Source organism: Mauremys reevesii, linkage group 17 (genome assembly GCF_016161935.1).
Source record: "Mauremys reevesii isolate NIE-2019 linkage group 17, ASM1616193v1, whole genome shotgun sequence".
NCBI lineage: Eukaryota > Metazoa > Chordata > Testudines > Geoemydidae > Mauremys > Mauremys reevesii.
In genome coordinates, this window is record NC_052639.1 from 2202219 (window position 1) to 2226435 (window position 24217).

The window sequence follows — 24217 nt, forward strand, 5'->3', positions numbered from 1 at the left end:
TGACACCCCAGGATCAGGGGGGCACGGACAGGCCTCGTCTCAGCTGCTTCTCTTCCCCGAACCAGCTTCACTATCCCCCTTAGCACCTTCTTCAGCCAACGCCTCCCCGTTCGCTCTGCAAACATCCCACCTGCTCTCCCATCTCTCAGCCCCCAGACCAGCCCGTGTGATCCCAGCTGTCTCTCACACGCGGGGACCAGTGACTGCAGTGGGGACCCCTGGGGTTTGCTTCCCGTCCTGCCTGGAGCAGCAGGTTCAGTGTAAAACAAAATAGAAAAACCCACCTGTTTGTGAGGCTGTTTTGTCGCTTTGTGCCTGCCCTGCTGCTGCTCCTCACATGGCTCCTGTGCATCCTTAGAGCAGCCAGATCCTGGGATCGTGGCTCTGTCCCCTTCCCCAGCCCTTCGGTCATTGCTGTGGGGTTTGGCTTTAACCTTGGGTCGGGCAGCGTCAGCGACAGCCCCCCGGGTTCCAGCCCCGCCTGGCTGAGCTGCCCTCGTTACACACGTCTACATGAAAATGAACCAGTTCAACTGAAGTTAGTTTTGAAACCAGTTTACTTACCCCGTGAAAACCCCAGTGTGGATGCACTTATTGTGGTGTGGCGGAGGTTGTTTTAGTTTAGGTTCAATCAATTAGGAACTGAAGCTAAACCAGAATCAACTCTTCTCTCAGCCTGACAGGAGCACCTCTACCAGCTTGCATGGGTTGAACTAAATTGATTTTAAAAGCGAAGGCCTGAGAGAGGGAGGAATGGCTTGTCCGACTCCTTACAACTCTTGCTTGGTTTTGGTTTTTTTGGTATGTTTTGTTACTATCTGTTTAATTCCACGGACCAATGACCATTGTGGGGAAAGGCGATCTCTGTGACAGGTCTATCCCCAGTCAACCAAGGTGTGAGAGCCTAGTGTACATGCTGTGAGATGCCCAGCCAGTCCTCCAGAGACCCCAGGGCAGATCAGACTCGACATTCCTGCTACTTAGGAAGTAGGTAAATAGGAAGCAAGAAAAATAAATCCATAGACCGTTCAGACCCTCCCTATCCAAAGAAGCAAGAACTCTTTGCAGGTCCCCTTTACAAGCAGGAAGCTCCTTTTCCTTTGTGCAGATGTTAAAGGCACCTGATGCAGTTTGTAGGTGCAGGGGCTTTCCCCAGGGCCAGTGTGTGAAAGATTCACCAAAGAGTCACAACCACAAGCTCAGTCTCAGTGGGAAAGGATGGAAGAAATACGTCCCAGAGGGCTGCACGTGCCTGTCTAAGGAGGCAGGAGAACTGGACTTTAGTATTTGGGGAATAGGAAGTGCTCCCGTATTGAAAGATGGTATTGTCCTGTGTGCAGCCGGGGCAGTCACAAAAAGGCATTTCTCTTCCTCTTTGCCCGGGCCTGGCTTCTGTAGCGATAACGTTACACTAACAGAGCTGGTGGCATTTAATTCCTGTTCCCAGTGATGTTTATAGGTGGAGCTAATAGCAGCCCCTCTGTTTCAGCTGCCTGACCCTTTCCATGATAAAATTCTCTCCCAGTCTTTTCTTTGAGATGCTCTCACCCGCCATTGTTTACAGCGGGTCTTTGATATTCAGCCCTCAGGCTGGAGAATTGGCTTTTCTTTGTTCCATCAGATTCCATTTAGATATTGTTTAGATAGGAACCCCGGGCTTTCTACCTTTTCCCATTGGGGACCCCTATAACATTTCGAAGGGAGGTGCGGACCCCCTTGGAAATCTTAGAGTCTGTGGACTCCCAGGGGGTTGCAGACCACAGGGTGAAAACCACTGTTCTGTGGGAACTATGGCCTTTCGCAGACTCCTTAGACCTAGTTTGCCAGCCCCTGTTTGTCCTCGGGCCACAGGTGGAGGGAGAACCACTGACATAAACTGTTCAGAACAATCCCCATTTCCCCTCCGGCACTTGTGTTCCTGCCCAAATCACACTGAGCTCGAACCACCCACAGTGCCACCTCCTGCTGCCACCCCCAAAGCAGCAGCGCCAGCTCCTGTCCTGGGAACAAGTGGGAGCTGCTCTAGCAAGAGGTGTGGGCTTCCCTCCCTGGGCACAGACCATGGCTCCAGAGGCCCATGGCACCTCTGGGCGATCACATGGAGCAGGACCTCCGTCCCACCCGGCCCACTGAGCCAAATAGCCCATCACCCACCCAGGACAACAACCTGCTCCTGCTGCTGCTTAACGTAATGCCATGGCCGTGGCTCAAGGAGTAGCAGCCTGTGCTGAAGGTTCAAACACACAGAGGGACGTTGCACGCTCAGCACATACTGGACGCTGTGGTGTGAAGCCTGGAGACGGAATTCAGATGGAATGTGTCAGACCCAGGGCTGGCTCAGCACGACCTGAGCCTTGGAGATGCAGCTGAAAACCGCAGAGCAGATCAAACGGAGACAGCGCAAGAGAGCAGTGGGTCCCTGCGCAGCCCCCATGGGCTCAAGTCCCACCAGCTGTTTTCCCTTTATGGGGACCCTCTGCTCCGATTGTGGATCCCCCCAGATTCCTGGAGTCTCTTCAGTCTCTGTGTGGCGGGGGAGGCACGTGGGGATGGAGCCGTTTTCTCTAGGCCCTATGGGATCCCTTGGTAGACAGGAGGCTCCCAGGGCCAGGGAGCAAGGTGGGAGAGGCCCACAGTGGAGGTGGTGAAGCCTGAGATACAGCTGGGCACGTGAGGCCTGTGGGGAGAAAGCCCTGACGGGCGGGAGATGTCTCGGGAGGGGGCAGCGTTCAAACCTGGCTGGACCCGGCTGGGTCGGGTTCTCTTGGCCCTGGCGGCTTAGCATCAGATTCTGAGCTGAATCGTGTTTTTCTTATTTCCTGCCCATCCCCTGGCTCGGGCCAGCTCCCGCCGGGTACTTTCTTGTCTCCCCTGCTCTCTGCAGCTCCTCCCTAGCCGGCGTCATTGCGTGTTTCACTAACACGCCCTGAGGAGACTGGTCCATACGATGGGGCCGGACCTGTCCCTGGGGTGCAGACGAGCCCCCTCCCACCGCCCCCACTAACAGCCACCCAGCGATTCTGTGTCAGCTCCATTAGCAGCCTCCTGCCCAACACTTCCGCCTGGGGGATCTTCTCTCTCTTTGCTCTGGCCAGAAAGGCTGGAAGCGAACAGCCTCTGGAGGAAGCAGTAATGGGAAGGAGCTAAACCTGCCAACCCTCAGGGAGCAGCGGTGGGGCTGCTCTGGAGAGTCCATGGCTGCTCTGTCTCTCAGGCCAGCGCTGTGTCGCTGTGACCCACACTCACCGAGTGCCCCACTCCCCCTGCCACTCGCTTGGGCCCTCACCGGCCATCAGAGAACATGGCTCCCGCCATCTCCCCAGCAGTGATGGGCTCCCGCTGGGCACCGCCAGGCGTGTCCTCACCGTGAGAGTCATTCACCTGGTCAGCAGGGGGCGCTGCAGACCCACCCCCTGACTCATTTCAATCCAGCCCTGGGAAAGCCCGGCACAGACCGGGGACAGGGCCGGGTTGGGAGGGGCAGGACACGCTGTCCCCAGTCGCTTGGTACCAGCTCTGATTTCCGGGGGGCAAATGCTGCTCTGGGAGATGCTCCCGCAGCTGTGCCCAGACCCCACTGGAGCTGCGGAGCCTGTCTGGGTCATTGGCTGGGGCTGTCTCGGGATGCCCAGCTGTGACCGAGGGCAGAATTGGGCTCTGTGATGCCAGGACTGGCCGTGACAGAGACCTGAGCTGTTCCATGGACGCCGATCTAAGGGATACAGGCCCCAGGCTTGATGTCTGATGCTCACCCCTTCCTGAATCGCTCTCCCCTCGGCAGGGGCCTCCCACCCCACCCCCAGGTTCATCACCCCCAGAGGGCCCTGTCTGCCTGGTGGGACTGAAATCCCTGTTACCTTTGAACCATCCTAAGGGAGAGGTAAATATTTGAGGGTGTCACGGAGTCCCCGGGCGATGCTCTGGAACTGCTCCCCACAAAGCCAGTCAGGACTTTGGGGAGCCTCCTCTCCCTTGGAGCAAACTCTCTGCAGGGCAAGAAGCTCACACGGCTTCACCTCCTGGGTCTGACCTTGGAGCATTCAGCATCCTCTGCCCCCCTGTGCACTTCCCACAGCGAGTCCACCCAGGGGGGGTCCTGGGGAAGCCACAGGGTCATGCACACACCCCCACTTCCCAGTCAGACGTGACTCTCAGCCAGCCAGTAACACAGAGGTTTATTTGATGACGGGAACATGGTCTGAAAACAGAGCTTGTAGGTCCAGAGAACAAGACCCCTCAGCCGGGTCCATTCTGGGGCCCAGCGAGCCAGACACCCGCGTCTGCCCTCACTCCCCATCCCCAGGTAGCTCCCAACTGAAACCTCCTCCAGCCCCTCCTTTCTGCCAGGAGGTCACCTGATCTCTTTGTTCAGCTTTAGCTATTCCCGTGCAGGGTGAAGGGCCCCAGTCATTTGTTGCCAGGATACAGAGTGTCGGCCATTTATCACACTGGAGACTTAAGAAATGCAGAGGGGAAACTGAGGCACCCACATAGTATTCAGAGGAAACATTAAGAACAATCCCAATTCGTCACAGAGGGTAAACCAGGAAGGGGCAGTGACCTGGGGCCAGATCTCTGCATCCCTGGAGCTGGCAGCAAGCCAGGGCCAGCAGGCTGCAGCCTCCCTGTGCAGGTGTCTGCAGTGCCGGTGTCTGTGTGTGGGTGTGTGTGACAGACCAGCCCTCTCCCCTCCCCCTCTTCCCAAACCCAGAGCTCCCTTGTGAGTCTCCCTGCAGGACCCAGCCAGTCCCAATGATCCTATATTCAGTGTGGGTGGAAGAGACCAGGGCTGGAGCGTGCGCAGCACAGATGCAATGTACAGAGACAAATATTCATAGCTTGATCGATTCCAAGGCCAGAAGAGAACATTGTGATCATCTAGTCTGACCTTCCGTATAACCCAGGCCAGGGAATTTCCCAAATATAATTCCTAGAGCAGATCTTGTAGAAAAAACATCTAATCTTGATTTAAAAATTAAGCTCACTGTTAAAAATGTTCACCGTATTTCCAGTCTCAGTTTGTCTAGCTTCAACTTCCAGCCATCGGATCGTGTTAGACCTTCCTCTGCTAAATTAAAGAGCCTGTTAGCCGATATTTGTCCCCGTGTAGGTACGTATAGGCTGTAACCATATCACCCCTTAGCCATCTCTGTGGTAAGCTAATAAATTCAGCTCTTGAGGATATCACTATAACGCATGTTTCTAATCCTTTATCAGAGGCGTAGCCATGTTAATCTGGATCTGTAAAAGTGACAAAGAGTCCTGTGGCACCTTACAGACTAACAGACGTATTGGAGCATGAGCTTTCATGGGTGAATACCCACTTCGTTGGATGCATGTAGTGGAAATTTCCAGGGGCAGGTATATATATGCAAACAAGAAGCAGGCTAGAGATAATGAGGTTAGTTCAGTCAGAGAGGGTGAGGCCTTCTTCTAGCAGTTGAGGTGTGAAAATCAAGGGAGGAGAAACTGCTTTTGTAGTTGGCTAGCCATTCACAGTCTTCGTTTAATCCTGAGCTGACGGTGTCAAATTTGCAGATGAACTGAAGCTCAGCAGTTTCTCTTTGAAGTCTGGTCCTGAAGTTTTTTTACTGCAGGATGGCTACCTTTAAAGCTGCTATTGTGTGTCCAGGGAAATTGAAGAGTGTAGTCATTCTCGTGGCTCTTCTCTGAACCCTCTCCAATTTATCCACATCCTTCTTGAATGATGGACACCGGAACTGGGCACAGGATTCCAGCAGTGGTCGCACCAGGGCCAAATACTGTATGGAGATAAAATCACCTCTCTGCTCCTACTCCAGATTCCCCTGTGTGACGGGTCTGACACCCCAGCACCCCCTTGTGGCAGGGGCGGGCTGGGGGCCTAGCGCCGCGCCACTCACTTGTCCTTCGGTCTGCCCCTGGCAGCCGGCGTATTACGGCCTACCGGCCAGAGTCCATAAACGCCCCCTTCGGGGCGGGGCAGCACGGCCTAGCGGCCGGAGTCCATAAACGCCCCCTTCGGGGCGGGGCAGCACGGCCTAGCGGCCGGAGTCCATAAACGCCCCCTTCGAGGCGGGGTATTAAGGGGTGGGGTAGGGGGACTCGGGCCCGCCCTCTCCACCGAGCCCCGACCCAGGGCCCTGATTGTGGCAAGCTCTCCTTGCTACCCGCTCGGCGGGGATCCGCCCACAACACGCCGAGCGGTACTGCAGCTTTAAGGCTGTCAGTCTCTACAATCCCCTGGGTCACTTCCTACCCTGTCTAGCCAGACGTCGGCATTGTGGGAGCGGTTCCCCCGTAGGTCCCCTCCGGCTGGCGTCCCTCTCCGGGGTCTCCGGTACGGCCTCTGCTCGGCTGACGTCCCGGTCCAGGCTCACTGGCTCTCCTCCCGCAGGAGCTGACGGTCTGCGTCCTTCTCCCCCTGTGGTCAGCCCAGACTGAGCAGACCTGCAGGCTTTTATACCGGTCTGCCAGTTGGAGCATGCCCAGCAGAGCTTCCTGGGCGTGGCTTCCTCTGCTAGCAAGGAAGGGTTAACCCCTGCTGTACCAGTGCGGGGCTGTCCCGCCCCGTCACACCCTGTTTATGCATCCAAGGATCACAATAACCCTTTGGGCCACAGCATCACATTGGGAGGCCATGTTCAGCCGATCCCCACACACACGCGAAACTTTTTCAGTCATCGCTTCCCAGAATAGAGTTCCCCATCCTATAAGTATGGCCTACGTGCTTTGTGTCTAGATGTGAACATCTACACTGAGCTACACTGAAACACATATGGTTTGTCTGTGCCCAGCGTATGAAGTGATCCATAGAACTCTGTATCAGTGACCGGTCAGCTTCGTTATTTACCACTCCAATGTTTGTGTTGTCTGCAGTCTTTATCACTGATGAGTTTAAGTTTTCTTCCAGGTCATTGATAACAATGTTAAATAGCACAGAACCAAGAACTGATCCCTATGCAATCCCCTCAATCAATGATGGTTCCCCATTTACAGTTACATTTTGAGATCTATCAGTTAGCCAGTTTTTAATCCATTTAATCTGTGCCGTGTTATTTTATATTCTTCTAGATTTCTAATCAAAATGTCACATGATATCAAGTCAAACGCCTTACAGAAATCTCAGTAAATTACATTGACACTATTACCTTTATCTACTAAACTTATAATCTCATCAAAAAAAGATATCAAATTAGTTTGACAGGATCTGATTTCCATAAACCATTGTGAATTGGCATTAATCATGAGAGTCTCTTCTAATTCTTTATTAACCAAGTCCCGTATCAGCCACTCCATTATTGTGGCAGAGATCCACGTCAGACTGACATGCCTCTAATTACCCAGTTCATCCCATTTACCTTTTTAAAATATTGACACAACGTTAGCTTTCTCCCAGTCTTCTGGAATTTCCCCAGTGTTCAAGACTTACTGGGAATCAACATTAAAGGTCCAGTGAGCTCCTCAGCCAGCTCTTTTAAAACTCTTGGATATAAGTTATCTGAAGCTGCTGATTTTAAAATGTCTCACTTTGGTAGCTGCTGTTTACCATTCTCCCCAGATACTAGTGGAATGGAGCGAGTGTTCTCCCCTTCATGTGACATGACAACTTCATCTGGCTTTTCCGAAATGCAGAACAGAAATATTTATTGAACCTTTCTGCCTTGTCAGCATTCAGGAGTGACGGATGCTCCCTAAAATTAGGGGGGCCACCAGCACCGAACCATTGCCTCACACACACCCCACACCTTTTCCCTGAAACCCTGCCCCCACAGTGCCCTTCCCCCTGAGGTCCCACCCCACACTGCCCCATCTCCCCAAGCCCCCACCCTCACACCACCATTCCATCCGAGGCACCACCCCCTGCCCATCTCCCTCCCTCCCATTCTGGCATCCCATCTCCATTATTGTTAATAATTCTGCCATTTGATTTGATAATGGACCAGTTCCATTGTTAGGATTCATTTTGTTCCGAATATACTTTAAAAGCTCCCTCTTATTGTCCTTAACTCAGCTGGCCATAGATTTCTTAATATGTCATTTTGCTTCCCTTACCAAGTTTCTACAGTCCAGATTTATATTCATTTCCACCAATTTCTCCTTTCTTCCCTTTGCTATACATCATTTTAAAAAATATTTTATAGTTGCTTTCATTTGCCCTTTGAGCCAGATCAGTTTTTTAACCAGTTTGATTGATTGTGGCTTTTGGGACATCTAGTAAAGTGTTCTTAAATAATTCCCAATTTTCATTCACATTTTTCTGATTAAATTATTTTTCCCAGCTGATTCGGCTCATAATTGTTTTCAGCTTTGTGAAACAGGCCCTTTCAAACCACCGAGTGGAAATACTACTGGTCTGGACTTTAATCTGTTGGCACATTGTAAATATGATCGAGTCAGGATCACCTGTACCTAGGCTACCATTCATGGTTAGTTCTGTGATCAGCTCCTCTTTATCTCTCAAGGCGAGGGCTCATACAGAACACTACCCTGGCGGATGGAACACTTTTTGAGTTAGGAAAATATATAAGAAATTCCAAAGACATTTTAGTACCGGCAGCACCCGACCGCCAACATGTGTCACTCACATTGAAATCCCCCAGGATCACACAGCTTCTTTTCATACATTCTATAAATAGCTGCATAAGGAGCCACTCATCCTGTTCCTTCGTGGGATTTGGTGATCTGCCTCAGACACCAGCTAACCCCCCATCTTGTGCTGTATCGGTTAGGACACGGATCCATAACCATTCAAGATCATTTTCTCCCAAGTTGTCAGTGACTCGGAAACAAGTCTGAGACACTCTACTGACCATGTGCAAATGGCAATGTTCTGTACTTTATAACCTAGCCAGAGCCTAGATTGATGTGGATTTTCATGGCAAGAGGAAAAACCCTTCTCTTCCCCTAGCACAATCCCCCTGCCAGATTTCAATTCCAGGCTCCAAAGCATGAAGGCGTTAGAACTCCTCAACAAAATGGTCAGGAAAATGGATTGCCCTGGAAAAAGCTACCTGTGCTACTGCCAACCGTGTTCTCAGAAATGCCTCAACTCGTTTTTGCTGAAAGTTTACAAAAAACATTCAACCCAAGGCAGAGCCTGAGCATGGAAATTTCATCCCCAGCCGTCCCAGTGCAGGAACGTTAGAAGCGATCGTGAATGGGTTTTCATGAGTCGTGTTCAGCAACTTCAATGTTCTTCTCATTTGCATTGCAGTAGTGGGGTCGCTGCCAGAACCCACTTTAACGAACTCATTTCTCAGCAAGCTCCTCCCCCATGCTCCTGCCAGGGCTTTCCCAGCATCCCAGCTAATGCACCACCACCGACCCCCCAGAGGGGCCCCCTGGCTCGTCTGACCCTTTGCCAGGCAGCATCCTCTGACTCAAGCTGCAAGAACCTGTCAGAGCCTCGAATCCAGCAGCTGGGGGTGGTGGGTAAATATTGTCCCGGCTGCGTCCCCCAGTCCTGCCAGAGACCTGACGCTTCCCTTGTTTACCCCAGATCAAAGCGAAGCTCCGGCTCCAGAGTCTGTATCAGAGCAGAGCAGGCTGGTCTCCAGCACAGAGCGTGGGGGAGAGGAGGAAGAAGGACCCAGAGGGGGGTGACGTGTGTGTGCCCTTGTGCCTGCCCGTCTGCCTGCACCCCAGGAATGGGGGCCCCAGTAACCTGCCTGCTGCTCCTCCTGCACCTAACAGCTGGGACATCTGCAGAGCCGTAAGCCCTGTCCGGGTCTGTCTGTCTGTCTGCGTGGTGGGCGGTGCGGGGGGGTTGGAAGCAGCCGAGGGCACCGATGAGGGGGCTGCTGGATCCGAAACTGGTGGGACAGGTCCGTTCTCCCCTGGGAGCTCAGTCCCTGACGCTGGGTCCCTCCTGGGCCCCCCTGGTCTGACCCCTCCCAACGCTGTGGGAGGGTGGCTCTGGTTAAGGCAGTGGCTTGGGGGCAGGAGAGCTGGGGTCAGTGCCCGGCTCTGCCACAGACGTCCTGTGCGCCCCTGGCCAGACACCAACCCTCTGAGCCTCAGCTCCCCTGTACCATGGGGTGATGATCCTCTGCGGCCGCCTGCTCCCGTCAGCCTGTCACCTCCTCGGTCCTCGGCCTGTCTCTGCCTGCGGGTCTGTCCAGCCCCAGTGCAGGGGGCCAGGCCGGGCTGGGCCTCTAGGCACCAGTGCAATAGAACAGTTATTACCGACGAACCCAGCGCGTTAAACCAACGTTTCTGCAGAACTGGGCAGTGCCCCTATGGTGCAAACGCCGAAGGGTTCCTGTGAGGGCGGGCGGAGGCCCCGGGGTGGAGAATGGGCTGGGGGTGGGGGTGGGGGTGGGGCTGTATCTAAGCCGGTTACTGGCTGCAAAGGGCTCAGGTGCTCAGCACAGCCCCAGACAAACCAGCCCCCCTCCCCCCCCCCCCCACCCCCCGCCGTGCGCAGGGGTCTCTGCTCAATCTCAGTCCCCCTTCTGGGCAGACTGAGCAGCCGAGAGGCCGGGGATGGAGGTGGACTGAGCCCCTCTCTGCACCCCCTGGGCCCCTCCAGCTCCACGGGAGGCAGGCTGGGGCGGGGGATGTAGTGGGGGGGTCTTGCCCTGCCCCTGCCCTGTGGTTAGAGAAACGAATCAGCCTCCAGAGCCATTGACCCAGCTCTGTCCCAGCAGGGGGACACTCAGAAATCGGGAGTCACCTCCAGTCCTGGGGGAGGCTCTGGGCTGTCCCCTCCCCCACTGCCCGGTGCTTTCCCCTCCCCAGGCACTATGTGGTGGTGAGCCCAGCCGAGCTCTACCACCCGCACACGGGGACGGTGTCAGTTCATCTCAGTGACCTCAACGAGACCGTCCGGGTGAGCGTCCGGCTGGAGAGGGGGGATGGGCCCAGCGCTATCACCCTGCTGGAGAGAGAGGTCCAGGAGCCCCGTCTGCACGAGAACGTGCGCTTCCAGGTGAGCCCCCGCCCGCAGCCATGGGCACGGCCCCGGGCACTGGCCATGGGCACGGAGCCCGTCAGCCCCAGGTCTGCAGCCCCAGCCCAGCCTCGGGCCCCGGGCACAGCAGGGCTCAGGGCACTGGCCCTGGGCACGGAGCTGGTCACTCAATGGGCAGCTGTAGCCACAGAACTCGAGCCCATCCCTCAGCAGCGACAGGCAGGGGGGAGCGGGGATGGGTGGGGGGCACAGAGCGCCCTGGCTTCCAACTCCTCCGAGTGCCCCAGGTTCATGCTCCCTCCCATTCAGGGCCCCCAGCCTGGGGAGGGGGGTTGTGACAGATTTTCGTTACCAATCTGCCTGGAGCGTCAGGTGATCTGGCTGACGCTGCAGGATCGTTTGGGGAGGAGATGATGAACACACCAAGTGTTTACATTTTCAAGCTTTATTAATAAAATAATAAAATACAGCAGAGAGTGCTGGGAACGCTCCCACGTCACTCAGGGGGAGAAAGAAAGCTTTAGAGCCCCAAGCCCTAACCCACTTTCATACTCACATGCACGACCCAGACTGGCCAAGTCTGGGTGTTACGTCAGAAGAAGAGAGGGGGAAGGTGGACGGGAGTGCTGTCCAGGGCCCAGGTCGTCCAAGGATCTGCTGTGCTCTCCAGATTGCTCCAGCTCTCAGGAGGGTTTTAAGTCCTGGCTCATCGGGGGTGGGGTGGGGGAGTGCTCCATTCGGGGACCTCTGCTCCTGGTCCCCTCTGTGCCAGTGCAAACCAGCTTCCTGTGGCCTCCTTGACTTTCTCCAAAACACACCAGCTAGACACTGTTGTCCTCTTTGTTTTCCTCTGTGCTGGCCTTCGCTTGCCTCGCTTGTTATGGGCTGGCTCTGCAGGTCTGTGTCTGTTCAATTAAATCTTCCTTTCTCACGGTTGGTTTGTGGATTCCGGGCCCCCACTTTCTTGGCCGGCAGCCGAGAGTCAGATGTGTGCTGTGGCCTTGAGCTGGCTGGAGTTAGCATCTTATCTTCGGACTGAGCTTGCTGGCTGCAGTGTTGTGTTAACCGTTCTTTACTTTCGTCTTTCTCTCCCCGCTTGGCCTCTCGTACCTGCAAAGGAAACTCCACTCCCCGCTCACACACCTTTGACCCTTCCCAAAATGCTTTGCAATGCTAGCAGCAGTGTTAGAAATATACAATGCAGATCTGCCTTCCCAGGGGACTCCCTGAGGGTGGGGGCCATTGGGTTGTGACAGGGTTCCTCACAAACACCACTGCTCCCCCACCCCCGTGCAATAGTGGGTCTGCGCCACAACCGGCCCGTTACCAGCCACTGTGGCCTTGCTGGGGTCCCCGTGTGCAGGTTCCAGCCCCGTCCGGGGGGCAGCAGGAAGTGGCAGAGCTGCACGTCTCGATCCGGGGAGATGCCCTGCAGTTCTCTGAGCGGAAGAAGGTGCTGCTGCGGGCGCTGCAGCCCAGTACCTTTGTGCAGACGGACAAGGCCGTCTACAAGCCGGGACAGACAGGTGAGAGGGCAGGAGCTGCTGGAGGGACTTTCCTGTCGCCCCAGGCCTTTGGGATGGGATGGGCTGGGGGCCTAGCGAGGGATTTGGGACTCTCACTTCTAGGCCCCTGTCTGCACCCGGCCCAAGGGAAGAAGAGGCCCAAAGCATGAGGCCTGTTTGGAGGCCTGTCTGGAACCAAGTTGGGGGTCTCAGCCCGTCCTTGGTGATGGCACAGACACTGCAGGGGGCACCGATCGGCCTCCTCTGGCGGCCTCAGCAGGGAGGCGGGAGGCTGGCTGGGCCCTGGAGGCTGAGCTCCATGAACAGCAGGTATCAGAGGCTGGGGGACACTAACCTTCCCCAAACAGCCCTGCGTGGCCCCACCCATGCTTTGTCCCCGGGACCGCTCCTGCTTCCCGCTGGCGCTCTGCAGCTCTTCCCTCATAGCCAGGGCCCCCGACTGGGCTGGGCTGGGCTAGGGGGCCTGTGGTCAGGGACTCCAGGCGGCTGGAGCTGGTGCTCGGCTGCCTGGCGCTCCAGGCCTGGGGGCGCTGAAGGCTGCACTGCCCGACCAGCGCCGGGGGAAGGGTTGGCAGGCGTCTGGTTTTTGACCAGAACGCCCAGTCGAAAAGGGATCTGGTGGCTCCGGTGAGCACTGCTGACTGGGCCGTTTAAAGTTCGGGTGGTGGCGCAGCAGGGCTAAGGCAGGCTCCCTGCTTGCCCTGGCTCCGCACAGCTCCCCGGAGGCAGCCAGCATGTCCGGCCCCTAGGCACAGGGGCGATCAGGGAAGCTCCACGGGCTCCCCCACCCTCAGCGCCGGCTCCACAGCTCCCTTTGGATGGAAATTGCAACCAATGAGAGCTGCGGAGGCGGTGCCTGGGGGTGCGGGCATCACGCACTGCACGGAGCTGCCTGGCCGCCCCTCCATCTAGCCCTGGGTAGGCAAACTATTTGGCCTGAGGGCCACATCTAGGTGGGGAAATTGTATGCAGAGCCATGCATGTAGGGCTGTGGCAGGGGGTTGGGGTGTGGGAGGGAGTGCAGGGTGTCGGAGGGGGCTCAGTGCAGGAGGTTGTGGTGCAGGAAGGGTGTGGGGTGCAGGAGGGCTCTGGACGGGGTTGGGGTGCAGGAGGGATGTGGGCTTCAGCCTGGTGCCGCTTACTTCGAGTGGCTCCGGGGTGGCAATGGGGCTAAGGCAGGCTCCCTGCCTGCCCTGGCCCCACAGCGCTCCCGGAAGTGGCCAGCATGTCTGGCAGTGGCTCCTGGGGGTTGGGTGGGGCAGGCAACTCTGTCACACTCTGTCCTCACCTGTGGGTACCACCCCGAAATCTCCCATTGGCCGCTGTTCCCCTTTCCCGGCCAATGGGAGCTCCGGGGTTTGGGGATCTGGGGGCTGCACCACCTGCATAGTGCTCTGAGGCTGTGGGCTGCACCACCCACCCATCCAGGGCTCCACGGTGGAGGGTCTCAGGCAGCCTAGGGCTGGGGCGAGGGAGGGGGCATCTGCGGAGGGGTGGAAGGTAGGGCTCTAGCCTCTAGTCTCTGACAGGGGCAAGAGGGCAGGAGGGGCTGGGAATTGGGGCCGGAGACAAGCCTCTCACATGTCGCCCTTGCTGAACTCCCTTCCAGCCGCCCAGGGTAGGGCCGCGGGGGGAAGTGGGGGAAGCTGGCGCTGCGCTGCCCAGGCTGGGCTCATTCTGCGGGTTCACAGAGGCCGTCAGTGCCCGGGGCGTCCGGCTGGCACCTTCCCCAGCTGGGAATTCACTCAGACAAACCGAGCTGGGGCTGATTCCCTCCTCTGCCTCTGCTCCTTTGCAGTGAAGTTTCGAATCGTCAGTTTGGACAAAGACTTCGTTCCCAGTACTCGGAAGGTGAGAGCTGGGGTGGGGGGTGGGAGGGCAGGGTAACAGGGCCCTGGTGCACTGGACACATTAGGTTTGTCTACACCAGGCAGCCTGTTCATCCAGTTTGAAATCAGACAGTCCTCTTCTTGGGTGGTTTGGCCCCGTACAGTGCATGCTTGTGTCTGGTATTGGATGGGGGGCGCCATTTGGCAGAGCGCACTGCTCCGCCCCTGCTGGCGTGAACTCACACACACCGAGTGTGCGAGGTCACACCAGCGGGGACAGGCTCACGCCATTCCTGGAAGTACCAGGATCTCCGGTATCTGGGAATGCCTCAGCCGCCACCCTGATCTACACCAGCGTTTCTCAAACTGGGGTCTGTGGACCCCTGGGGGTCCCCGATCGAACTCCAGAGGATCCGCAGGCCCCGCTCATCAGTTCCTCCCCCTCCCTCCCTCCCTCTATCTCCCAGAGGCTACTGAAGCCAAACCGGGAGATTTTAGGTGTTAAAAGTCCGGTCAGCGGTGCAGCAGGGCTAAAGCAGGCTCCCTACCTGCCCTGGCTCCATGCTGCTCCCGGAAGCATCCATCATGTCCCCGGGGCCGAGGCAGAGGGTCTCTGTGGGCTGCCCCCACCCTGAGCGCTAACATTTGAGAACCGCTGGTCTACACTGCTGCAGGGGGCGAGTCTCCGAGGGCAGGTAACAGCCTTGCAGTAGCAGGGCTTGTGCTGGCCTGCTGAAAACAGCCGTGTGGAGCAGCCCCCTGGGCTTCAGAGCCCAGTGCCTTGGGCAGTGGCCTCTGTTGGTTGCAGTCTCTTCACTGCGCAGAGAGGGTTGATTGCACATTGCATGGAGCCGGAGTGAGAGCGCTGGGCACCCACTGGCTTTAGTGCAGTCTGTGATTGGCTGTGGGTGCCCCCCCCGATGACAGTCATTAGCACCTTTCAGCCTAACCGTGCTGTGCGCGCTGAGTGAGGTGGCAGAATCGGGCCCAGTGCAGAAATACAGATTGACAGCTCCCCTCCCAGCCACCTCGCCCGGGCACTGGCTGCAGCGCAGACCCCCGGCCCTTAGACTGCCCCTTGGCAGAGACCCCAGCATCTTGCCCTGCTCCTCCACACACAGACCAGCCACCCACTGCCCTGTACCCGCCACCGCAGGGTGGGACACGGGAGGTGCGAGGGCTCCAGCCTCATGGGCTCCCCTTCCTGTCCCTGCTCCCTCGGTCACCCCCGCTGCTGTCCCCATGATCCCCCATGGCCCCAGAGACACCCCAGCCCTGGGGAGGTCACAGGCAGACCCGGGGGCAGTGGGGGGTGTTTCCTGTCCCTCTAACCAGCCATCTCCTGTCTGTTTGCTTTGCAGCTGCCCCTGGTGACCGTGCAGGTCAGTCTGTGCCTCTCCAGCCTCCTCCTCTTCCTGTCTGGCTCATCCGAGGGTACTCGGGGGTGTTCAGTGGTGGGGATCCCAGAGGAGTCTGGGCTGTGACCACAGGGCCCGGCAATCCAGCCCTAGAGCCTCTGCCCTGCTGTGGGGCTGCAAAGGGTCCCAGAGCACAGGGCGTTTCTGGGCTGGGCCCCATGGGGGGCAGGGAGGGGACATTGTGCCATCGGGTTACGTCCTCCCCACCCCGAGTTTGCAGCGTCTGGAGCTGTCTGTCCGGGAGGCAGGTGGGTTTGGGCCTGGCTGGGATCCCTGCCTGAGTCACTCACCCCAGATGTTCCCAGCCCCGAACTCTGGTCAGGCAGTGACTTGATCAGCCAGTGGGGAACTCAGCGGGGAGCTCCCTTGGGAGCCTGATGGGGGAAGGGCAAGGGAGGAGGGAGGGTCTCTGGGAGCTGCAGGGGCAGAGGGGAGGGGTGGGGGTTTGGGGAGGCTGGGTGGGGGGAGGGGGCCAGGGAACCTACCCCCAGAGGCCTAGCACTGAGATGGAAACGGTCCCTATGGCGAGTTCCCTGGGCTTTGTCCAGGCTGGAGATGGGGTGTCCCTTGGGAGCCTGTTCCCCCCAGGGGCGGTGCCCTCGGGTCAGGGCTGAGGGGTGCTGGCAGGGGCCCCCTTACCCAGCGGCTGCCCAGCGGTGCCTGCTCCAGGCTAAGGAGAAGGATTTGAGCCCCCGGGCGTCGATCCAGCCCCCGTTGGCAGCACAAGGCTCTCGGGGGCTGCCGGGGATGAGCCGTGTGTGGGGGCAGCGGCTGAGCAGGGCGTGTCCGTGTGCCAGGATCCCAGCGGGAACCGCATCGCCCAGTGGCGAGATGTGACTCCGCAGCAGGGCATCGTGGATCTCTCCCTCCCGCTGTCTGCAGAGCCGGCCCTGGGGACGTACGCCATCGAGGCGCAGGGGACGAGGCACTCGTTCAGCGTGGAGGAATACGGTGCGCAGCGGGGCCCAGGGCAGTGACCGAGCTCACGGCTCTGGCACACGGGGTGGGAGGGGGATTCCTGAGTCTCCCTGGGGCGAGGTGTCCGTGGGTCCCTGTCAGAGGGTCCCTGGGAGCTCAGAGCCCTGAGACTGGCCCACCAGCTCCAAGCTCTCCTGGGCCTCAACCCCCCATGCCCACTCCTCCCGCAGTAGGATGCTGGGGGAGGGGAAATTCAGCCTCCCTGCCCTGCCCCGGCCCTGCCCCGCTCTGCCCTAGGCCCTGGGGGAGGTCTCAGGTCGGCGCCGCTGCGGGGATGCAGAGCTGGGGATTTCAGTGTGGCCGGTCCCAGACACACCAGCAGCATGAATCAGAACCGTGGCTGTTCCATGCTTTGGTCTGACTTTGGATTTCTGCAGCCCCACCCCCTCCCGCCAGTGTCTGTGGGAGGGGGAGGGGGACGGGGTCAGTTACCGTGTCACCAAAATTATCACGGGAGCTGGTCCTGGCTCCCGCTGCTGGATGGGACGGAGCTTCCAGCTTCTCACCAACCCCCAGCAGCTAAATCTGACCCCCCAGTCCCAACTCAGCCCCCACCCACATCTGCCCTGTGCCCCCAGTCCCACCTCTGCCCATCCCAGCACCCACCCACATCTGCCCTGTGTCCCCAGCCCCACCTCTGCCCAGCCCAGCCCCCACCACATCTGCCCGGTGCCCCCCAACCCCACCTCTGCCCAGCCCAGCACCCACCCCCATCTGCCCTGTGCCCCCAGACCCACCTCTGCCCAGCCCAGCCCCCACCACATCTGCCCTGTGCCCCCCAACCCCACCTCTGCCCAGCCCAGCACCCACCCACATCTGCCCTGTGCCCCCAACCCCACCTCTGTCCAGCCCATACCCCACCCACATCTGCCCTGTGCCCCCAGCCCCACCTCTGCCCAGCCCAGCACCCACCGACCTCTGCCCTGTGCCCCCCGGCCCCACCTCTGCTCCTCCTGGAGCACAAGGGGCTCTTCACACATAAACACCCTTCCTAGAGCTGGTGTTGCTGGGAGGGGGAGGGAAATGTCAGTGGCCCGCTCTCCATCCTCCCCCACAAAAACCTCCTCTGGCTCCTGTGGGGGAGGGGGAGAGAAGAGTTCTGATGTCTCCCTTGAAACAGCTGCCACCTACCCCCACCCTCGCCCCAGACACTTGCTCCTGACCCCAACAACTGCCTCCCACCACCCTGATCCCCAACACGTGCTTGGGGCAGGGGTAGCGTGCGGAGCCCCCTGGCTGCCCCTATGGGTAGGAGCCGGTGTGGGGACATGCCGCTGCTTCCGGGAGTGGTGTGGCACCAGGGCAGGCAGGGACCCTGCCTTAGCCCCACTGCGCTGCTGGCCAGACTTTTAACGGCCCGGGCTGTGGTGCCAACCGGAGCCGCCAGGGTCCCTTTTCGACCGGGCATCCCAGTCGAAAACCCGACACCTGGCAACCCCACTGCTGCAGCCTGCAGCCTCTGCCCAGCCCTGCTCCGTTTCCGTGCCGTTCCCCTTCCCGCCCGGCCGGCAGGTTGGTGGGGGCTGCACGACCCGGGCAGAAGCTCCAAGGACGAGGATCGCGATGAAACCCCCGAGCCGGGGCTGCGGGTCGGTTTCACCCCGTCCCTCTCTGCCCCCAGTGCTGCCCAAGTTCGAAGTGACCCTGGAGCTGCCCCCCGTGGTGACGGTGCTGGATGAGACGTTCCTGCTGCGGGTGTGCGGCCGGTGAGTGTGACAGCAGCCCTGCCGGGCCGATAAAGGGGGGGTTGGTACCGCCCTGGGCCTGACTCCCCTCCCCCACCCCCCAGGCCAGGATCTGACCTGCCCCTTCCCTGCCTGCGCCCCCCTCTGCCCCATGCTCATGGCCAGGCAGGGCTCCCTGGGGCTCTCACTCCACCCACACGACCAGCTCCACCCCAGCAGGGACCCCCCATGGGCAGGGGTGTTGGCCCCGTCCCCTCCCATTTACCCTCTCCCTCTCCTCTGCTAAACAGATACACCTACGGGAAGCCCGTACTGGGGAGGGTCCAGGCCAGCCTGTGTAGGAAGGAACAACCAGCATATCTCTGGTTCAGCTCTTATGTGTCGCTAATTCAGTGCATGGCGCTTACTGGCCAGGTGAGTGTGACTGGGGAGGGGGCAGGTACATGACGTGCTGCTGGAGGACGCTCCTCTCCATGGTTTTCTTACACTGGCCAGAGGGGGGCTGTGATCTGCCATGATGATGTTGGTGACATTGGTGTAAGTGCAGGCGAATCAGGCCCTGGATCCATCCGGGTTCCCATCTGGCAGGCTGGGGGTGGGAATTGGCAGCTGTGTAGCAGGGCCTAGGGACTTCTACGCCCCCTGCCCTTCCCCACACTATCTCAGTGCCTCACTTACCCTCCTAGCCCCCGGGAGGCGGGGCAGGCTCCTGTTCCCATTGTACAGATGGGGAACTGAGGCACAGAGATGCTCAGGGTCCATCCGCGCAGCAAATACCCTGTGGCAGCGTCTCCCAGCCCAGCTCTGCAGCCTGGGGCTTGCGCCATGGGGCTAAAGGAACAGTGTAGACCCTCGGCTGTAGCCAAGACCCTCCCCGGATCTAGTGCCTGGACTCGACCGACGACCTGCTGGTTTTAGTCCTACAGCACAAGCAGGGTCAGCAGGGCTGGGCTCAGACTCGCGGCCGCAGGGGGTTTCTGCTGGAGCCGGACACAGAGGGACTTGCAGGCAGCCTGTGCCAGAGCAGGGACTCTCCAGACCTAGGCTAGTGCCCCAGGTTACGGGGCCCCCCGTCCTCATCAGCAGCTCTCGTTAGGCGGGGGCAGATCTCCCCGAATGCTCTCAGTCCCTGGGGGCGGGGGGGGATTGGAATCAGCCAGCGTTACCATGACGATGGGGGACCAGCACCAGGGGATCTGTGATGGGCACAAGTGGCCAGGGCCTGTTTTATGTCTCATCCCACCGACAGCAGCTCCAGCTGCACAGCGCCCCCTAGTGCCGCGCTGGGGTACCGGTGTCAGGGCTGACCCCAAGGTGAGAGCGCCCCCTGCTGCTGACTTCAGCACCCAGGTTTTTCTTGAGTGTCTCCCGTCCCAGCACTAATCAGGCCAAGTCCGATGAGAGACCCACTGAGCTGACACCTGCGGGACCTGGTGCAGAGCTGCTGCTAACGGGCTCTGATTCTCTCCCTCCAGACTGACAGCAACGGCTGCTTTTCCAGAGAGGTGGTTGTAGCTCCCGTTAACCTGACCCACTCTGGCTACAAGCTGAGCCTCCAGGCCAAGGCGTCTCTCGTGGAGGACGGGACAGGTGGGACTGAAATCAAGCACACGTGCACGCCCCCAGGCAGCCCCCAGCACTAAACCCCCGGGGCAGACGGTCTCACTTGCACATGTGGTCATGTCATTTGTAGCCCAGCTGCTTTAGAGACGGGCCCAGAGGTAGCGTTGGGGGGTTGGATCTGGGGTTCTGGTTCAGCCCATCACTGGGATCGATCCCTCATGAGGAGTTCAGACCTGGGCACGTTCATGCAAAGACTAAACACCCTCCCGCGAGTGGCCTCTGGCTGTGGACTGAGCTGGCAGAGCACAGTGACGGCCCAGCCTGTGTCTCTGGGCCCTGAGTCACGGCCTCAGTGACGTTAGCGCTTAGCGTTCAAAACGGCAAGTGCTAATCGCTTAGCAACGAACCCAGATAACTCCACATTTAACCCAGAAGAATCCTGATTTCCAGAGCGGCAACACCTGTTTGGCTGAAAACTGTAACTGTGGGGTGGCTACAACGTTACCCTCGGGTGCTGACATCAGCGATGGTGAAGTGGCTGGAGGAGAGCGGGTCCAGAACGGCAACGGGTCACTGGGCACTTCTGAAAACGGCCCTTTCTGGGGGCAGGCCCTGTGCCGAGAGGCCTGTGTGCGGGGTCAGCTCTGGGGCCGCTCAGTAAGGAGCTCTCTGCTGGGGAAAGGGCCGCAGAGCCACGAGACCCTGCTGGCAAATGTCACGTGGCTGGTTTGGGATTAAGCCCCATGGAAGGTGGATCTAAATTTTCTAGTTTCCAGATTCCCCAGGAAAATCCTTCTCTTCCCCCAGCTGAACTTCCCAAATTCTCCCCCCAATCACACCCTCCAGTCCATAGTGAGAGGGGGTAGAAATGGCTGGGCGGATTGTTATGGAGAGAAATCTGGGACGTAGCCTGAACTCTGGTATTGCTCCCGGCACCTTCCTCCTATCGTCCCTCCCTCTCCTGCTAGGGGTGGAGCTCAACGTGACCAAGAGCTGTGACATCGTGTCTGAAATCGCTACGGTGACCTTTGAGGATGCTGACGAGACTTACAAGGCTGGAATCCCCTACACTGGCAAGGTAATGGGATTACCGGTGTGACAGAGTGGGATATGTCTGTACCACACTGTAACCTCCATTGATGTTGACTGCTTGCCGGATGTGCTGCACTTCTGGTGCCCATGTGCCCCATGCACTGGAGATCGGATGCGTTAGCTGTGCTCTCCATGTCCTCGAGCCCCCCTTCCCGAGGGCACAATGGGGGTTGAGCAACCAGCCAACCCTCAGTTCCTTCTCACATCCTCTGGCTGAGAGCCAGAGCCAGCAGCAGTGTCTGGTCTCCTGCTCTGCTGAAGTTTTTCTCTTTACGTTTTGTAAATTGTAATTTTTGATAATTAATAATTGTTACTGGAGATAGTGGTTTAGTTAGTTTAGCTGAACTCGCCTGTTTTAGGGAGGATTTCAGTCGTAGACTCCCTCTCCTCGGAGCAAAGACTATGGTCCATACGTACAGGGTGGGGGAGTCTAGCCTGGGAAGCAGGGACTCTGAAAAACACTTGGGGGTCATGGTGGATAATCAGCTGAACATGAGCTCCCAGTGCAACGCTGTGGCCAAAAGCGCTAATGCGATTCGGGGATGTATAAACAGGGGACTCTCGAGTCGGATACTCTGTATTTGGCAGGGGTGCAACTGATGCTGGAACCTCGTGTCCAGTTCCGGTGCCCACAGTTCAACAAGGATATTGATAAATTGAAGAGGATTCGGAGAAGAGCCCCAAGACTGGGGAAAGGATTAGACAAGATGCCCTATAGTGAGAGACTCAAAAAGCTCAATCTATTTAGCTTAAGAAAGAGAAGGTTAAAGGGTGACTTGATTACAGTTTGTGAATATCAGGGAACAAATATCCAGTCTAGCAGAGAAAGGTCGAACACGATCCAACGGCTGGAAGTTGAAGCTAGACAAATTCAAACTGGAAATAAGGTTGTGACGTTAATGATATAAATGGGAACCATATAGAACATGGGTTGCAACCAAGGTCCTGTGGTGGCACCAAATCCTAAGTAAAGGGGGTCATATAAGGTGTCTAAGACCAGGTTCTGGGTTGCTGGTTATGATTATGCTGTCTGTATGTCTGTGTATCATTTTGTAGTTGAAGTTATAAGTATTGGCTCTATACTGTCTGTATTTTGTATTATGCTCTGCCTCTGGGAAGTGTCCCAGACAAGCTGATGTCAGCCCTGCATAGCTGGCTTGATGGCCCATTAAGGGCCATCAGCTACACAATTGACCCATGGAGAGAAGGCAGACACGCCTTGTGACTCAGCAAAGTATGCAGAAACTTGTCCATGTGACTGCAAACTCCATTTTTGCTGTAAGTTTCCACCGTGAGGACAAAGGGATTCTTACATCTGGAAACGTCTATATAAGGCTGATGCATCATCTCCATCTTGTCTTCAATCCTGCTTCTGACCTCTGGAAGGACTTTGCTACAAACTGAAGCTCTGCACGAAGGACTGTTGACCCATCCCAGCGGGGGATGTTCCAGAGACTTAATCTGAACCTGCAGTTTACTCCAGCACTGCTGCAAGCCTGAACTAAGAACTTTGCCATTACTGTATGTAATTGATTCCATTTGACCAATTCTACCTCTCATCTCTACCTTTCTCCCTTTGTAAATAAACCTTTAGATTTTAGATTCGAAAGGATTGGCAACAGCGTGATTTGTGGGTAAGATCTGATGTGTATATTGACCTGGGTCTGGGGCTTGGTCCTTTGGGGTCAAGAGAACCTTTTTCTTTTATTGGGGTGTTGGTTTTCATAACCATTCATCCCAGGACGAGTGCACTGGTGGTGATACTGGGAGACTGGAGTGTCTAAGGAAATTGCTTGTGTGACTTGTGGTTAGCCAGTGGGGTGAGACCAAAGTCCTTTTTGTCTGGCTGGTTTGGTTTGCCTTAGAGGTGGAAAAACCCCAGCCTAGGGCTGTAACTGCCCTGTTTAAGCAATTGGTCCTGATTTGGCACTCTCAGTTGGGTCCCGCCAGAATCGCTCCGTCACAGTGGCGTAGTCGGCAGGATCCACAGAACCAGGTCAATTAAGCTTTGGGTCAGAACCCCACGCTATCCAAATCTGAAATTTGGGATTGAGAGTTTGGTTGGTTAAAGATCAGTGACCATGAGACAGAAAGCATCAGGAAAAGCAAGGAAACTGCAAGCCTTGAGAGACAGCCTGCAGTTTGATTATGAGCAAGAACTGGAAAAAATTCGAATGGAAGAGAAGCAAGTCTTGGCCCAGCTGGAGAGAGAGGCGGCTGAGAGAAAGAGAGAGGTGGCTGAGAGAGAGAAAGAGGCTGCTAAGAGAAAGAAAAAGGCTGCTGAGAGAAAGAAAGAGCTGCTGGCTGCTTAGGAGGAGACTCGCAAGATGCAGCAGGAGACTCACAAGATGCAACAAGAAACCGCTAGACTCCAGCTCCAAGTCAAAAAAGCAAGGGAAGAATGGCAGAAACTGTATCCTCTTGAAAATCCAGTTTATAACTATGTTGATATATGGGGTTACTCTGGGCAGTTTTCTGTGTTTAACCAGTTTTGCTATGGCTGGGGAGATGGGAGTTCTAACCTGGGGAGAAATATCTGTTTGTCTGTGCAAGAAAGCAGTGTGTCTGGGAATGAAGTTTCTGAATGTCTGTCTGATGTCTCAGAAGGAAATCTGGAGTTAGATCAAGAGCAGAAAGATCTCATTGGGGAGGAAAATGTTTCTCAGGTTAAATCCCTAACTGAGGAAGGAGAGGGTAATTTTGTAATGGGTAATGGATTGGTGGCTAGTGCAGCTTGTAGAAGTAAACCTGAAATGGGTAACTGTGATTTGCTAAAAGTAGCTCAGTGTAGTGAAAAGAGCAGCAGCTTATCTGTTGGGAGAGGCAATGTGCCTGGTAGGGAAAGTTTGGAGGAGCCTAGGCAGCCTTGTGAGCTGATGGCTTTGTCTAATCAGCAGTTTGGGAAGGGAGGGATAGTGGAAAATGAGTGTCCATATCCCTTACCTGTTTCCTGTGTGGAGAAATGTGACAGTGGAGGGAATGTGCCTGTGTCTGTCAGGAGTATTGACTTGCCTATGAAGGAAGCTACCCCAGTCTCCAAGCAGTTGTCTGTGAACAGCCCTGTGTGCTGGGACAAGGGAAGTGAAATCCCAAGCTGTGTGTCTGGTAAAGGAGAATGTGTCTCCGGCTCTTCTGTGTCTGTGAAGCAGACAGAAGGGGCCTTTCAGCCTGTGATGGTTGAGGGTGATTCAGTTGTCTCGGAGTTGGTTGTAAATACAGCTAAATCCCAGGA

The 24217-nt window shown here is 57.0% G+C and overlaps 1 protein-coding gene across 5 annotated transcripts in view; it reads left to right on the plus strand.

Moving 5' to 3' along the window:
• LOC120385032 (alpha-2-macroglobulin-like protein 1) overlaps positions 1–24217 on the plus strand; it is a 218429-nt gene that overhangs the window by 141888 nt on the left and 52324 nt on the right. For 2 of the 5 annotated variants that reach the window (XM_039504109.1, XM_039504108.1), the window contains exons 6-10: positions 16465–16618; positions 18267–18351; positions 18621–18744; positions 19806–19920; positions 20862–20971. In XM_039504109.1, the coding sequence (XP_039360043.1) occupies positions 16465–16618; positions 18267–18351; positions 18621–18744; positions 19806–19920; positions 20862–20971 (588 nt within the window). Of the gene's footprint in view, positions 1–9356; positions 9695–10722; positions 10913–12257; positions 12421–14218; positions 14272–15610; positions 15632–16464; positions 16619–18266; positions 18352–18620; positions 18745–19805; positions 19921–20861; positions 20972–24217 lie in introns of those variants that run through there. The other 3 variants (XM_039504110.1, XM_039504106.1, XM_039504107.1) reach the window with 3 other exon arrangements.